This window comes from Electrophorus electricus, chromosome 21 (genome assembly GCF_013358815.1).
Source record: "Electrophorus electricus isolate fEleEle1 chromosome 21, fEleEle1.pri, whole genome shotgun sequence".
Taxonomy (NCBI): Eukaryota; Metazoa; Chordata; class Actinopteri; order Gymnotiformes; family Gymnotidae; genus Electrophorus; species Electrophorus electricus.
The window spans coordinates 8,088,109-8,105,399 of record NC_049555.1 but is presented as its reverse complement, the minus strand read 5'-3'; the positions used below and the strand labels follow the sequence as shown (position 1 = coordinate 8,105,399).

At 43.0% G+C, this 17,291-nt stretch overlaps 2 protein-coding genes across 5 annotated transcripts in view; one reads left to right on the top strand and one right to left on the bottom strand.

The window, feature by feature from the left end:
* Positions 1 to 1,124: 1,124 nt before the first annotated feature.
* On the bottom strand, positions 1,125 to 15,050 carry znf280d (zinc finger protein 280D). Its single transcript, XM_035521066.1, has 20 exons — positions 14,958 to 15,050; positions 13,882 to 14,043; positions 13,420 to 13,673; positions 11,723 to 11,822; positions 10,110 to 10,367; positions 9,890 to 9,964; positions 9,708 to 9,790; positions 9,318 to 9,568; positions 7,076 to 7,233; positions 6,689 to 6,789; positions 6,459 to 6,605; positions 5,398 to 5,532; positions 4,548 to 4,750; positions 4,299 to 4,428; positions 4,096 to 4,166; positions 3,722 to 3,840; positions 3,572 to 3,593; positions 2,382 to 2,406; positions 2,223 to 2,263; positions 1,125 to 2,132 (listed from the first exon to the last, which is right to left on the bottom strand). The coding sequence occupies exons 2-20, from the start codon at positions 14,033 to 14,035 to the stop codon at positions 1,610 to 1,612; spliced, it is 2,850 nt and encodes a 949-aa protein (XP_035376959.1). The 5' UTR covers positions 14,036 to 14,043; positions 14,958 to 15,050; the 3' UTR covers positions 1,125 to 1,609.
* A 1,861-nt stretch (positions 15,051 to 16,911) lies between these two features.
* The window catches only part of tcf12 (transcription factor 12), a 74,932-nt gene continuing 74,552 nt past the window's right edge, over positions 16,912 to 17,291 (top strand). For all 4 annotated transcript variants that reach the window (XM_035520739.1, XM_035520737.1, XM_035520738.1 and 1 more), the window contains exon 1: positions 16,912 to 17,077. The gene's annotated coding sequence lies outside the window, so the exon portion shown is untranslated. The remainder of the gene's footprint in view (positions 17,078 to 17,291) is intronic.

Sequence of the window (17,291 nt, the reverse complement as noted above, 5' to 3'; positions counted from 1 at the left end):
CTGAACACATAGATATTTCCTAAAAGCTTCAGCCCTGCTAAACTTCCTTTGATATCAACCCAGTCAAGAAACAGTAATCGGTCGATATCTTTATTTTATAAATATTATCACGTTCGTTAAAATCACTTTAAGCACCGAAAAAAGAGAGCTACATAACATTTCTGTGACTTTGAACCCGTAGGTTTCCTGAAGGCAGCGAGTGCTCTTTCAAAAGATTACACAAGATGGCGCACGTTATTAAAACAAACGAAAACCGTCCCATGCTGCTGCTGAACGTTGCAGGACTGACAGAAATCTGAAATGGGACATAAACTTGTTCATACAAAATTTAAACAGAAACGGGAACACAGAACAGGAAAAAAAAAAAAAAAAAAATTAAAAACCGCCTTTCCGTTTGTTAAATCTCACGATATAGCATAGTGAAATGGGTGTAGCCTACAGGTGGCGTTTTCACGCACCCTTATCAAAATTGTTGGTAAATACTGAAGTTAGACGTAAAACTGGAATCAGAAGTGAACACCAATAGGACAGAACCACGGCACAAGAAGTACATGACTTGAACTTCAGCGGGTCGTTAGCTGTGTAACTGAATTTGGACTCTGATTATTTCCGAGAGAAGGGTAGTGATGTTCGTGGTCAGACTTTAAAGCTTTAGTCGGAATTTCAAAACATTGTAGAACTGATTTGGAAATGCCGATTGCAGCTGTAAGGGTTTATACTAATGCAATTAACTTCTTGATGTTCAAATATAGTCTTCATCTTCAAATGTAACATCGTATCCGGAACAAATTCGCTTGTGCAATTGAGTCAGTCTGATCAGCCTTACTCCCCACAACTTGACAGATGAATGTGTAGGCCAGATAGCAAAATTTAATGAAGCACCAACACCAATCACGTTATTAATTCAAATAATGTAAAATGAAGATGGTCAACTCAATTTTTACTTAAAGTTTATTTGACATTATATATGGAGCCTTACCTCTAAAATCCATTTAAGCGGTCCACACGTGAATAATGCCTATAACAAAAAACCATTGAAAGAACCTACATTTAAAAGGGCCCCTACTCGAAATAAGTGTACAAAAGAATATCTTAAATTGAAAACGACAGTAAAGCAAGAAGAGTCCTTTTTGAGGGGAATTCTTTATCAGTCAAGTACAATGTACAATGCAATATACTATACACTCAATCAGCCACATTCTCATCTAAACGCTAACTCTTTACGGTTATTTCTGTGCCAACTTTCCTACGTTAATGATACTAAAATGTCCAAAACATAACTGGGATAAATAGGGCAAGCAAAAAGGTTTACGTTAGATGATTCCAAAAATTTCCCAGTCCTTCTGTTTCCTTCTGAAACAGATCATTCTTGAGGGAAGGCAATACTTTGTATTGAAGTACAGTAACACAGTCAAGCTCAGATTTCATCACAACCAGATGTTGACACATCTTGACATATTAACCCACGGAAAACAAAGTTCAAGTGGGCGAACGCTCTCCGGCTCTTGAGTCTTACATTAAGTAACAACAGTCAGCCTGTTTAATGCACCTTGTTTTTGTTTTCAAAAAGAAGTGGAACTGTGTAACAGCAGAGCATCCGTATTCTGCCCTACTCTGACACGGAAGGCTCTGGGGGGTTATGGGGCACTGAGGGCTCGCCCTCGACGTCCGTCGCACGGTCCAGCGCAGCGTCTTCGCTTGTGCCCGGTGCATGCTCCGCCGCATCGCGTTCCAGGTCCTTCGAAGGCGTGAGAGGTTCCAGGGGCGAATGCACGCTCACGCGCTCCGTCCTGTCAGTTTTATTCAGGAAGTCGTCCGCCGTGACCTGCCCTTCGTCCTCCCTGAGGCTGCAGGGGCTTGGGGCCGCCACTTCACAAGAGACAGGCGAGACGCTTTGGGACACTTTCCCCCCGTGGCTGCCCTCTGCCACGGGTGCAGCAATCCCGGTCTCTGTTTCATCCTCGCGGTCTTGGAGGCTCTGAATCGGCACCTCCGCGTTTTCTAACGCGTCGTCGGCTGAGCGTGCCGCGGGGCCTTCGCTCCACACGCTAACGATGCTGAGCGATTCAACCTCGCTTGGCTCGGACTTCAGGGAGAACACTTCTGAGGAGAAATCTGTGGTTCCCACCGAACTAAATCACAGGATAAAAAGGAACGTGAACAAAAGATCGTGGAAGTAATGCACGAATAACATTCATATTCTGAGAACGGAATGACCTTACCGGTCCGAGCAGACCACCTCTGTAGGACTTTGGGTCTCGACCTATTGGAGAAAGATAGAGAATTTAGAGAAAAAGTGCAGAGAAAAAAGTGTCAGGACTACTTTGAAACAAGCAAATGTGTTGGGGTAATAAAGGGAAGGAGTTGGCATGTTTACTCACCTTAGCAGAGTCAGTGAGGGTACAGCTAATTGAAGAGAAGGAAAACAATACAAAATCAGAAAGTCCTTTGAGGGTGCCCCCCGCCCCCCCCAAAAACCTGCTACCATATTATCAAGTCCCTTCTTCAGAGGAAGTGCTATTCCAGCTCTAACAGTGGAAGCAACTGACAGCTGCTTCTACAGCTTCCATCAGCCTGTCTCGACTTTCAAGTGTCCTTTGGTATTTCCTCTTGTCATTTTTTGGAAGACATTTAGGAAGATCAACCAAATTTCTTTCACAACCTAAAAACATTAAAAGCTAAGATTGTGCAAATCCTGTCTACTTAATGTAAACAAAATCCCATCTACTTAATGTAAACACATCACACTCTCATTAAGAGAATCACCAAATTTAGAAAACCCAGAAAAGAAAACTTATTTTAGAAATTTGAATCACAGAACAATAGCTCTCATGTGCATTCCTGGCAGTCTCTTGAGGAACTTCGAACCAATCAGGACAGAAGGAGAAGCAGTGCATGATTTCTTACACCCCCCTCTTGTAATACTTTACAGTGACTCTTGAAGACCCCTCTCTCTCTGGTACACATTAATTACAATGTGTTTCTCTGCTTTAATTAAGGCCAGAACTACAGCCCTAATTTACAGTGCCTTCTGCAAAGCACTTAACATGCACACAAATTAGACTAATGAAATTAGCGATGATTTTTCACAATGAGTGATATTTTAAAACATTTCGTGGGTCGGAGAGTTGGAATTTACTCACGTATTTTATCGCAAAAAGTGATTTGTCTAAATCAGTGAAGGTGAGACACCCCATCTATTTTTACCCTCTTCTCTTTACATCTCTGCCCTCTACGTTTAACAAAAGCACCAGTCCTGGTGTCACTGCCTCCCAATACATCACACAGTTCCAGGGAGAGTCTGGACATCAAACAGGCAATCCTCAAATGTAAACCAGCTCCTTGCAAACACAAAGCGACAATAAGGAGCAACGCATTTACAATAAATAAATCAGGGAAGGTAAAAAGGTTAGCAGCTTAGTGGGTACCCTGCTCCCTGTGGCTCTAGCTTCCTCAGAGCTCTACATGGTCCGCTCTTAAGTCCTTCAGAATGTAAGGACAGTGTTAGCAGTCACATGCTACATGTAACAGCGCCGTCATGGCAATGCGAGCGATCATCAAAACAGCTTACCTAACCGTCGACGACTCCACATCTGCCAGTGTGGGGAGAGAGTGAATGTGAGAGAGAGAGAGAGATGGGGAGGACATGTTGAGTGTGGTTGTGACAGACAAGCTGAGAGTATAGTATGAAGAGGGCTGGTTGAACCAGTGCAGGGGGTACCTGTCTCTAAAATGATCTGGCAGGTGTGGTTGGGCCGGCTGAGCAGGTGCTCGCACATGCGGTCCGCGTCAGAGGCACCAGCCAGGAAGTCGCAGTTTAGACAAACGAGGGTCAGACTCCTATAACCCCCCAAGATCACATCATATCAGATGCAAACACGTTCATGACACATCAAAAGGTATCTAAATAGTAAAAGTGATTCAACAGGGGCTGAAAAGAGTTTAACAAGTGTTTAACAATTTATTTAGCAAGTGTTCCCAACTGGGAAACAGTGACCACAAGCCATTGATTAGGCAACATAAAGCCAACATAAAGGTTTAACCAGGAAGGTATGAAAGCTGAGCTTGATGGAGGGAAGAGAATTTAAAACCCACCGCACACCACGCAGAGGTTTCTTCACCTTGCTCAGTCGCAGTTTGGAGGAACTGCTATGGAACCTTGATGGGTCAACAGACATACAAGTATTGTGACATGTGGCAGTTTGCCAGAACCATTTTGGTTTGTCTTAATTTTTTTAACCTTCTCACTTGGAACTCTGCTCACAAGTTCATACGTGACCCGTCTTTACCTCACCAATGTGCTGCCCGAAAGACTTCTGACAGCTCGTCCGATACTTGCATATAGAACATTTCAGTGCCAGGGGATAATGAACATAGGGGTCAGTGACTTCATGAAGACACTCAGTACATTTGTGCACTCCAGAAAGCCTGTGGATAAACAAGCGGAAACTTCACATGCACATCGAAAACATTCCTAAAAAAAACCTAAAAGTCTAAAATCTGTAAATAAAAAGCTCCGTCAGTAAGTCTGACAAGAGGGTACTCACTTCAAGCCTTTGAGCTCACTGTTGTGGGTAGAATTGCGGCTCTTGTTGGCCTGGTTCATCTTTGTCCTCCCCACGTTCGAGCTGGACTTGTGAGCCACTGGTCGTGTTGTCTCGGGGCTTGTGGGCACGAGGTTGACAAATGACTTGCTAGCGGTGTTGGGAGACATGGCAGACCCTCCAGTAAGGGAGGCACGAATTGTCACCTTGAGGAGAAAAAACAAACAAACAAACAAACCCCCACAAGCAAGATGAAGCAGCGCAGCAATCAAACACCTTTATGATTAACATGCAATTCCTCAGTTAAAGACCCAGAGAATTGCAACTATAAGATGATCTTTATCAATTCAAAGTGTATGATTATAATACCCTTTAAATATTTTGATAATACCAATGTTTACATTTGTATGTATCCCATCCTAATAAGATAAAGGCTTTAATGTTGTTTTGACTTTTTATTTAGAGGGTTTTTTTGCTAGCTGCTAGATCAACGAAAAACTAAATGTACAGTTTTCCACTTCAAATTTAGTACATGTTTGGTGTCCAAATTTTTCTTCTTTAGTTTTATACTGAAGCTACAAGACTCACATATCTATCATGCAAAGGAATCTTATATCCACCAGAAGGCATTGTGCAAAGTGAGTGATGACCAAATGGGTCTTGGCTGACTATATTTGGGGCAAAGAAAACCCTGTGTGAACTCATTTTTTAATGCAGAACAATTCCTTCAAGAGTTTGGCCTAGTAATTAAACACTCCTGATCCTTTCCCTTGTTAAAGAGAAAGTGCTTAACAGAATTCAGCACAAGAACGTTCACTGTTTGTGAACTAAACGCTGAAGTGGGCCATCATACCTTAGTTCCTGGAGGCAGTCCTTCGAGGCTTCTCGGTTTCTTAAAAGTTCGATGGTATAGTGTTTTGTGTTCCACCTTTTCCTTGTAGGTGAGAAAATTCAATCGACACTTTCCACAGCGCTGAATTCCCTTTTTCTATCAAAAACGAAACAGAAACGTATATGTATAAACAAACGCACACAAACACAATTTATTGGTACATAAGTAATATGAAATCAGAGCCTGTGTTCTTCGTCTTAAACATACAGATGTAAATTAGCTAGTTAACCTGCCGATCATGCCTCTGACCCAGATTACAACATTCACTGTTGTTATTCTTGTTTCTAGCCAGATCTGAGGGCTAGATTCCACCTCCACCCCCCCTGGTTTTGGGGTGGGGGTCTGGGGCTGAAGTGGCTCCTGGTTGGTCTGGTTTCCTGTTGCCGGGGAGAGCCCCTTAAGGCTGGCAAAGAGAGTCAGCCTCCGCTGTCAGACTGTTATGTATTGCACCAAGGTGTTCGACAGACAACCAAATCAATCCAAGCTTGGAGAGAGAGAGAGCCAACAGGGCAACTCGCAAGTGGCTTCCACATTTTGCTGACTTCAGGGCCACGTAGCCTCACGCCCCCAAATCCAGAGACAGAGAGACAGATGAGGGCTCTTCAGGTTCCGAGCCCTCTTACGGCTGACCCTCACTTCCAAGGTCTTAAGCATCAATGGGTCCACAAGTCCAGCAAACATACATGTAACCATAACCCAACAGAATGCAAACAATAAATGTGTTTTCAATAAATCTGGTTTAAGTGAAGAATGTTTGTTAAAGAAATGCATCATCCTAAGATTATAATGTAGTTAACAGTGAATAAATCCTCCATAAGATCAGTAACGAAAAGGCTCCAAATAGCCAAAACTAGTTATTAGCCATGTTGCTGATGTTGAGTTCAGTCGCCCTTCAGCCACTTCAAAAGTGCTGTGTGTCAGCTGCAGAGAATCAAACAAGTCAGTTCTCTCAGACAGTTATGTGTCTGTCTCCCCCCTCCCAAAAGGCTTTCTCAAAACTCGACTGGCAGGAAGGCCCTCACCTGATGTTTCATGTAGTGTTGCATGTACATGTGTGCACTGCGCAGGACTTTAAGGCAGAAGGGGCACAGGAGGTCTTTAGTGTTCTCATGGACCGTGCGGAAATGGTTCTCCACATCGGAGAAGAATGACGACCTGTAGTTGCAAACCTGTGCGGGGAGAGAGAAGCGGGGTAACGTGGGGACGAGGCTGTAATGCAACTTGACGAAGGGCGGGGCAAAGTGGGCGTTACCTGGCAGCCATATGGCATCTCTCCGGGTTTGTGATTGTCCTTCATGTGCTCCAGGAGGACCTGCTCCGTCTCAAAGGCCAACTCACAAATCTTACAATTAGCTGGAAGACACAAAAGGAAAACAGAGGCGCGCGCGCGCGCACACACACATGTAAAAACCATATCATATTACCCCTCCTCATCTGGCAGCAGTCTCAGTTCAAGCATAAATGCCCTGGACAGTTGTCCATGGACCTAATTGCAGGGTGTATATTGGTAAATATGGAGCCAGAGTTCTAATCAGCTAGGAGACTCCCAGAGCATTCTAGAAACATTGCAGTAGCTTGCAGAGGAGTGGAGATGTTGCTGAAAGGTGGTGGTGGTTGTGTGGAAACTGCGCTAGCATACTGGTGGACTCGTAGGGGCTGTGGGCGCTCTCTATGTGGCACTGCAGCTGGAAGGGAGTGGAGTACTGGCGGTAGCAGTGCTGACATGTGGTGTGACTCTCCCAACTCTCGCTGTTCTGCTTCTCCAACTCCAAGTGATGCTTCATGTGATTCATGAACCTGAGACAGAACGAGACAGAGAAATACAGAGAGACTTAATGGCTTGTTAGGTGCCATTAATATTGTTACTGATGTTTACCCACTACTATTATAATTCATAACACTACTGTAATAACTGTTATTACGATCATTATAAGCATAATAATAATAATAATTATTATTATTAGTATTTAGTATTATTACTACTACTACTTTTGGAATCATTTTTATTATAATTGCTATTACTATACCTGAGGAATATAATATATACTAAAATATAGTGAAATGTTTTCAAACAGCATTTCCAGTGCTTTGTCAATACTGTACTACATACAGTCATGCCAATAAAGTCGTCTTGACTCAACTACAGAGAGAAAAGGGGGGGAGGGAGGAAAAGATATAGAAAAAGATGAACAGCAACAGACATTGTAAGACACAAGGAAAAATAGAGAGAGAGAGAAAGAAAGTGATGAACAGAATGAAAGATTGAGAGGAAGAGAACAGATGGAGAGACCCCAGAAGAGTGACACCATCAGGGACACCTGGAACCTGTGACATTAATGTGAGGTAAACGCCAGCATCCACAGGTGCGTGGTGCGCGCAGGGCCGGGGGCTGAGCGGGGCGTGCAGGGAATGCCATGCACAGCGGCACGCTAAACCACAGAGGAAAGGCTTTGATGCGAGCGGAAGAGTATGTTATGCAGATGAGCGTCATTCATGCAGGTAAACCACTACTAAAGCATCTAATTTTGAAAACACAGTCTCTCTCTTCCCCCTCAAAGACTCACTCAAAATAGACACATGGCACCCTCTGAGAATGGCAAATTCAAGAATTTCACATGTTGAAACCAAACCTGCCCTATTTCACAAAACAGGTCACATTTTCTGGATAAGACAACAGGCCATTTAGATGTATTAAGACACTAGCCTTAATCCTCTATAAATCAAACTTGTCCGCCAGAACAAATGCACCACAAATAGAGCCAACTGCAGGAACCGGCTAACCTCCACAGCCATCTGGGAATAAAGGTCGTACACTGTTAAACATAACAAACCAAATATATGAACTCCAATATTCATGAAAGGGGGGGGGGGGGGGGGGGGGGAACAGCGCATGGCCTCAATGCGTGTCAAAGCAGCACTGCAGCTCCCAAAGGTTTTCCAAAGATAAATTACCAATCATTCTCCCTACACCTCACTTTCTAAGCATGCATAATAGCCATTATAATGCCGGCAATTACGCTAAGGTTCTTTTTTGGTCTTTCTAATGACAGGCCGCTCCTTTGGCCCCCTCTCCCTCTGCATGCCATCCTGCCCTGGTGCTTGGTGCCCTATTTTTCAGGTGTTGGCGATGTGCTACCTCAGCTTGCCTAATAGGAATTGTTAGCCAGGCGAGCTGTGACCCCGGCTGCCAGAACTCGGGGCTCGCCGCAAACATGTCTCCCCATTAAAACGAGCTTAGCGAGGCTTTTCTCACGCCGTGCCAGAGCGGAGTCATTTAATCACACCAGCACGTCCTGCACCAGCCAAACCGCCTGCCATTATTCATCCCAGGACCCGGGGGTGGGGTGGGGGGGGGGGGTGGAGCTGGATTCCCCCTCTTCCTCTCCATCACTGTCTCTCTTTCTTCACCTTCTTTTCCTCCCTCCCTCCAGTCTGGCTGCGTTGTTTGCGCTCCCCGATGTCACTTTCAGCTCCTGATGCTAAAGGCTCTCCACAGAAAGAGAGTGGATGATGTACACCTTGCCCAGTTCTCACACAGCACTACAGACTTGATTTTCAACTGAACCTATGCTTCACCAGACATTCAAATCCAGGCTGAAGCTTTCCAGTTAAAGCAGATGCTATGTACCCTAACAAATAGTGACTGACTGGGAAAAACCAAAGAGTTGTAGAGAACAAGCTTGATTTTCCAGTACCCGTATTAAATGCACAAACATGGTAAAATGAGGTATAAATGCCAGGGAAAGCTTTAACCCTATGTATTTGGTCATGTTTCTACAGTTGCGTTAAACAAATATGCTTCCTCTTCTCGAACCTGCAAGAGGCGAAGCAACACACAACGCTGCCCAATCACAGGCCCAATAGGTGGGGACTAGCAGTACCTGATATTGTTCTTTAGTGTTTTCAGACAACTATTGCACTTGAACGTAGTGTTGGACTTCTGCTCGCGGGTGACCGACGCGTCCCCCTCACACTTGCCGTAGTAGAAGTCGGACACGAGCATGATGAGCTTGCCTCGCTCCACGTCGTACATGCGGGCTGGCGTGGTCGCCGTCGCTACCGCCGCCGCCCCAGCACGGTCCGGCTTTGAGGTGGACGGGAAGATGGTCTCCAGCAAATAAGGACAGCAGGACTGGGATAGACGGGAAGGGAAAGGTCAGAAGCAAGGACCGGGAAAAGACTTCCGACCGCTCACAGTCGGGAAGAAGTTTCACGTGATGAATTGTAAACGGCAAGTTATGAAACACATTGAACGACTGAAGCAAGCTTACCCTCATGTGACTTTTTAACGGCTCCATCAAGTTGAAATGAACGTGACATTTTGGACACTTCCTACTCAGGGGCGTTTCGTTCTCTGGAGTGAGCACAAATCTCTCGGTCAGTGAAACCAGTCAGTTTACAGCACATTGTACAATCAAGATTTCACTACACAGTGGCTGAACACTGAAGCTACCTGTGTCGATTTTGGTTCTTTTATTGGTGCTGTTATTTGAGTCAGGCAGAGCGGTTCGTTTCATTTTGCCGTTATCTGCAGGGACCAGACAAAATGATGGGAGTTGGGGGACAGGGAGGGAGACAAATATAAATGACTAACTTTAGCACAAACCATGTTATAAATTTATCATACACACATGAGCAAGTGCTCTGGCACGTGTGCGTGCCCACCCACCCACCCCTGTTGTTCACAGCCTGCAGAGTAGGTGTCATCTGTTTGGAGGGGCCCATGGGGCCCACATTGTGCTTGCTCTGCTGGCTGAGCTGGACCCCTTGTGGGTTGTGTGCGGTGCGGGGCTGGACCGAGATGTCGGCAGGGCCCTGCACGTTGGACAGGGTCACCACGTTGTTCTGGATGAGCTGCACCTGGGGCCTGTGGACAACGCCCGGCAACGGCTTGGGCTGGGCGGCGACCTGCTGCCCAATCTGCTGACCAGCTGCTCAGCATCGGTTATGATGGACAGAGAGGCAGGCTGGGGTTAGTTAGGCTTCAACTTATTAAAGTAAGGCTGCCTAACCCTAGTCCTAGAGAGCCACCGCCCTGCAGAGCATGGCTCTAAAACACATGGCTCTAATATTCAGATGCTACTGAAGGTCTTGATTAACTCAATCATGTGTGTTAGATTAGGGCTGCAGCTACACTCAGGGTGGCAACTTTCCAGTACCAGAGCTGGGCAGCTTTGCATTACACACTGCCTTAAATTATTCAGAGCGAACAAAACAGGCAAAACAAATTTAAACATTTGTTTAACAGAGCCACTTGCTTCACAGTTAGAATGACAATACGTCTAATCTCAGATTCTGGTCTCAGAGTATGACAGAGCAACAGGAAAAGTCTGGGCCCACTATAAGGTTCCCTGATATTTCAGAATGACTCGGTCCATTTCCTCTGACCGCAGGCAAGGGCCAGAGCCAGGGCCTTCTTTCATCAGATTGGCGCAGATTTGATGCACAGATAATGAAGAACAGAACACACACGACTCACTTGTCAAATTACACAAGGGAGCAGTTCCACTGCTCTGCACAAGCACGGCTGCCATGACTGTGCTAAGCGGCTCAGGTCACTTTGTGCATGCTCAGTGGAAGGAGCAAAGTTATGGGGAAACAGGTGCAGACAGCAAGCAGCGTCTGGCCCACAAAATACGTAGCTCATCCCCAGAATGTTAACTAAGCCAGTGGTCATGAGATTCCTGTGTTCTCCGCTCTGAGGTAGCTGTTAACTGATAACAAATGATAAGCTTTAGGAGCGATGGAATGTCATTTCCAATGTTGAGAATATCATTGGTACCGTTCAGTACAAAAGGCTTCAACCAATATCTCTTTTATTGCTCATTTATGGTGAGCAACCACAAACCTTGCTAATACAATCATCCAGCTAAAACAATATTACAACATTGCTCTTATAAGAAAATCTTTAATCTCATAAAAAGAACTTCAAAGGAGAAAGAAAATCTCAACATCTGATAGTGGAGACATTTATTTCAAGTAGCTTTGCACCATTTCTACCGGTCCACTCATTATGAAACACTCCTGCAATGTAAAGTGCTGCTGATATTTTAAAATGGTGTACAGAAAACGGTGTACAAAAATGGAGTTATGAGGTGTTCTTATAACAGCAGCAATGGTAAATCTACTGGATCTTGGGTTTCTTCAACCACTAGCATATTGTTTGCACAGCCTAAACGTAACTGTGTGCAAATTTGATGGATATTACATCAGTTGTTTTTTTGTTTTTTTTAAACACCAACAAAGCAAATTACCATGTCACTTCAGATCCTGACATGTTACATACCTTGGAGAACAGCGAACGATGTGCCTGGTGGATACTGGGAGCCAAGGGAGGTGATGAATGAGTTATTGTGGAGGTTCTGTGGTGAGGACACAATATAACCCTGAAAAAAACACACAAGACGCGGCGGTTCAACAACATGCCAACTAGAACACAAGTCATGAAGTGCTCATTTCATGTGACTGCTGTTCCCACCTAGCAATCAGGGAGGACACAAAGACACAAAGTCAAACTTCAAACCTCTACAGCCCAGCTGCACATTTTGTTTATAGATTGTGTGTTAAACTCTCAAAGATGTTCTAAGTATGCTGGGGTTAAAACAGAGCAATCTAAAACAACAAAAGCACACCGAATAACAACATGAAATTGTGCATTTTTTTTCTTTGTTGTTGTTGTTGTTAAAGAATAAGAATGTGTAAACCATTGTTGTAGCACACTAAGGATGTTAGCATAGTGGGATTAAGGTTTGGCTGTCTATTTTAGAAAGATTAGAACAATGGGTGTTTCAAACATGAGCTCTGGTAAGGAAATTGAGAACTGAAAGTTAAAACGCACCAGTTGAAAATGTGAATGCCTTCCACTTTTAAATACACATACTTTACTTTGGACTTTTGACAAAGCATGCAACAGTAATTGTGGTAAATAAGACAAAATCAAAATAGCTAAATGTGAATTTTTGCCAAGGGTACACTCCTCTCAAACAAGAGACAACTCTCCAGATGCAAACACAAGGCCTGTCTCTCTGGTTTCTGAGTCAGATAAAAATAACCACCACCACCCACACACACCCCCCACACCCCAAAAAAAACTTATATAACATCGAAGTGTTAATTCTTGATTTGTCAGCATCTTCCTCATGTCAGCAGATGCAAAGCAACCTGGGATACTTCTCAAACTCTATATTTGGTGCTTCAGATTAACTGTCCTTCCTTCTCTCAACAGCTGTCATAGCTGTTTCTTTAGTGGAGTTTTGGGACTGAGTGATTCGAGGAATGGCACCAGAATTTTTCTTACTTCATCTCACCATCATCACCTTTACTCCTTGATTCCCTCTCTATTTAACAAGCCGTGGTATGCAACAGCACACTCCTTGACTACATGTGGCTGACCTGTTGGTGGCAATTTCATTGCAAAAGCAGAGCTGATGAAGCAAAGGGTCTAGAGTAGGTGCAAACAACCATGTTGGAGTACCGCAGCTGAACACAATATGAAAGCACCAGTGTTCCTGAACCCTTCATTGTCAAGAGTTCACTATGGTACAACTGGACATGTGCTCCCTGGTCATATGTAATGCTATATAAAGCCTTCTGTTAAGTCACTTTGACATAGCTGAGCATCCAACACTTATCTCCAAGCATGACACTGCATGGGCATCTGTTCAGAGCCAGCATATCAAATCTGAACGTACTTACATTAGCAATATGTCATGAAAAAATCTAAAAATCCCAAAGCATTGATATTTAATTTGGGCTCTAAATGTTATTAATGGTAGTTAACAATCAAGTGAGGGATTAACAAATAAATTATACAGTGTGCTAAGAGAAATACTACTTTCATAAGTAATTCTTGAACTACAGAAAAATTAAAGACTTTAAAATAAAACTTATAAGCATTATAAAATCCAAATGGCCATCAGCTGCAATGAAAGAACAGAAACCTAAACATGGAGGGCTAAACATTGGAGACGGATGAGTTGGCACCTGGTTGTTGATGATGATGGGCTGAGGGGAGATGGGGTTTATGGTCCTGGGTGCCGCCTGCTGTGGAGCTGAAGGGGAGCTGACAGGGATGAGGACGGAGCCCCCTGCCGACTGTGCTGGGGCCCTGACTGCCAGGTGAGGGGCTGCCGGGTGTTTGGCAGAGTTCACCAGAGGCTGGCTGGTCTTCTGAGTGGAGGTCAGCGAAGGGCCCCGCTGGTATATGGCACTCGGCTGATGACGCTGGCTGCTGACAACTGAACCAGAATGAAAATAAGATGACATTACTGTACAGATATTTGAGATGTTTTATTAATTTATACAAATGGTATCACTACACCATTACAATAAATAAATAAATGCATATAAATGTGGCCTATTCCAGTGGGAATTTTAATCTGATATTTAGTTAATCTTAGCCTACTGCATTTGTTTTCAATAAGAACATCATGCCAATGTCCATACTGGGTCTGTTGTTCGATATGGGCTTTGAGCTGCAGATTTCTCCCACAAAGATAGGTTCATCGTCATCATCATCGTCAATCAAACTGATTTCTGGTATTGCCCTTTGCCATGGCTCCAACTCCTCCTCCTCACACTCCATAAATAGCTCAGACATTGTGGGACCTGCAACATAAACAATAAAGACAGTAGTCCAGAGCTTTGATTTGTAAAGGTTGCCAAACTTCACCTCATGTAGCAACCAGTGATAGCTCAAGTAACAAGGGAGTGGTTTACAAAGGAAGCTAGCGGGTGCAGCAAGTATGTCCAGAGTGAGGACAGAAGCAGACTTATCTGTACCGTTTAAGAGCAGTGATTCGTGTTGTAACAGATCATGGATGACTTTTTTTAAACACAAATGGGCGGTTAGGTCTAAATGAGATCAAACATTGATATCTGACAAAATTCTGGATAAGAACCACAAGAAACAGAGAGGACAATTTTTATTGAATCGATAGAAAGCTGTTGCGTGTCAGTCAGCAACTGCACCGGTGTGAGTTGTATAAGGCCCTGGTTAAGCAAATCTAACATATATCAGAGATTCTCGATAACAGTTTATGGTGGCGATACAGACTGGCTAACAAAATTATTAGCAGACACACGACTTCACCGCCCATATTTTACGAACAAACCAGGCAGCTAACGGGCTAAATTGCTATATCTAGCTACATAGCTAGCTAGCCAAAAATAGACTATCTGGTTAGTTAGTTATCTAGCCAGCTAGCTATGCTGTTTTGGCAAACCACTCTATGCGCATAATTATGTGATCCACATCTGTACAAAATAAACATCGCATTCGTAGATCATTTAAAGTGCTGGATATTTATCTGGCATCAGGAACCTAAAGATAGCCAGACAGCTAGCCGGCTAACTAGCTGGCTACCTATATAGCTAACACAGTTAGCTAGCTACATAGCTAACTCAGCTTGTTAAACTCACCTAGTTTTTCTGTGTAGCTAACAAAGACTAAAAATACACGCAAACCTACGATAAATCTGGAAAACCAAAGTAACTATTTAAATAATCACACTAGCTCCTACCTTTCAAACTGTTTGAGTATTTATTTACAAGTCACATCGGAGGCGGTTTAAGGAAAACACACTAGCATTGACTAGCTGCAGTGGCTGATGGGAAATTCGAGGGGGTGTTTGTTGGGGTGTCACTTCCGCCGTGTTCAGAGTACCAGACAGATCCACTAATAGCCTACACAAAACTTTGCATTAGCTACATTTTAATTTTACTTTTGCAACAATACCATGACCTTTGATTTGTAATCCCATGAATACAAACAAGAACACATGTATATGAAATATGTACAAAAGAAAATCCACCATGGAAAACAAATAAAAAAAACAAAACAACAAAGGACTAAAATGACTATGTAAAACCCATCCGAAGAATTAGATTTTTTTAAAAGTACTATAGGTATTCAAAATTGTCGCCTCGTAGTAGACTAATCCAAACAACAGCATTAACAACAATTAAAACAGCATTATAGATTGTTATTACTAAGAATACTAATGATTCTATTACTACTAATAATAGTGTTTAGACTTCATATAGGATAGATTAATCCCAAAGACACGGAAAGAAAGAATGAAAAGAAAACACAAATTCAGAGCTAGCATAGCTCTTTGTTCGGTACATTCAAAGCTTGTAGCTCCAGTGAAATCAAATCACTATCCTGACATGACCAGCTCAGACTTCCAAGACATCTGCAGTAACTAATGACATCTGTTGTCATTTTGTCCAACAGGTGGCACTATGCGTTTTCTGCAAAAAATTAGGGAAAGTACCTTCCATTGTGTCGGATTAAGAAACATCTAACATTTTTGTTCTCTCGTACAATAAAGTAAAGGGGAAAGCATTTGAGTGTAGGACGTAATAACGTATGTAGAAAACAAATATATTCAGTCTAGATGGGATGCATTTTAAATGTAAAACCCCGAAATGAGATCTTACACGTTTGTGACGGGATATAGGCTATAATATTAGACTACTACGGCACAAGTAACCTACGAGTCTCAGTTCGCCGGTCTGTGACAGAAAGAGCAGTAGCGTGAGCGATAATTAGGCTGCTTGACCGGGATAATAAATGTTTGAATAATTTCTACGCGTTTCTCTAGGAACCGATCCTGAGCAATGTGCAACCATTGAAATAGCCTAAACTATAATAACCTGTAGGTTTACAGATCGCCCTGAAATTATGTGAACATAAAAATTCATTTTTTTATTAAACGCAAAACTGAACAGAAATTGGAAAACAGAAAGCATAAAATGCTCTTCTGTCAGTTAGGCCGGTGTCTTTATTAAATCTTCTAATTTATTCAAAAGTTAAGATACTTAATCTTTCTAAACCGAGTATTACGAACACGTTGGATACGGGTGCAGTTATATTTTCTCCCATCTTCACTCATGGTCCTAGCGGAAGAAAAATAGTCCCTGTGTTTCATGCTTGTCTACACCCACCTCGAGGAACGGCTCAAGTTCGGCCTTTCATGTTTGCCACTGGACTCCTGTTTAAAAATAATCATACAAGATGTTACTGTTTCGCTGTTAGATGTTTTATTTCCAGCTACATTTTTAAACTTTGAGCGCTTTGCCTTGTTTTTGTCCAAAAACCTTCTTGTCGGTTGATAGTCAGTCGTATTGTACAACTGTCTACTTGCAAGATGCTCGATCAAGACCACACAATTTGTTTAGAAGGTGGCTACAGCGCTTTAAACTGCTCTGTGGTCAGAGGACTGAGAAATAGCCATTCGGATTTTAATTCACATTTTAGCATTAAGATCAAATAATTATTTACGGAAATTCGTCAAGTACAATTACAAATATAATACCATAGCATTTGTCCCTTACTCTCCAGCAAGGTTGTGTGTCTTTATGGTTTGTCTCATACAAACTCGTCCGCGTTGTGGTCGAGTAGGTCGAGACATCACCTCTGGCGGAAGAATACATATTTAGACGTCATCGTTGTGCTTAGGCTATCGCCAAGCAAAAATGTCTGCCTAAGGGAAACTCGCAAGTTACATATAGTGGATATTTGCAAAATATAACAACATAGATATTGATTTAATTGCACGTCAGACCTGATTTCAGGAAAGCTATACCACCATTGCCACACCCGATCGCCCTAGTTGGATTTTAAATACAAGAAAAGGTAAAATATTGTAGTGAGTTTCTAAAGGTTTCGGACTGGGTGAAAGAAGTTGGGATACAAGAAAGACGAGCGTTTATGGAGTGAAGGGTCGGCGTTTGCTTTACTGCCTCTACTTGATGGCGCGCTCTAATTTCTAGTAGCCGTTTTAATATGAATGTAAATGCTCCTTTTAAGTTACTGCATTTTCGGTGTTTATAAAGCCACAATACAGACT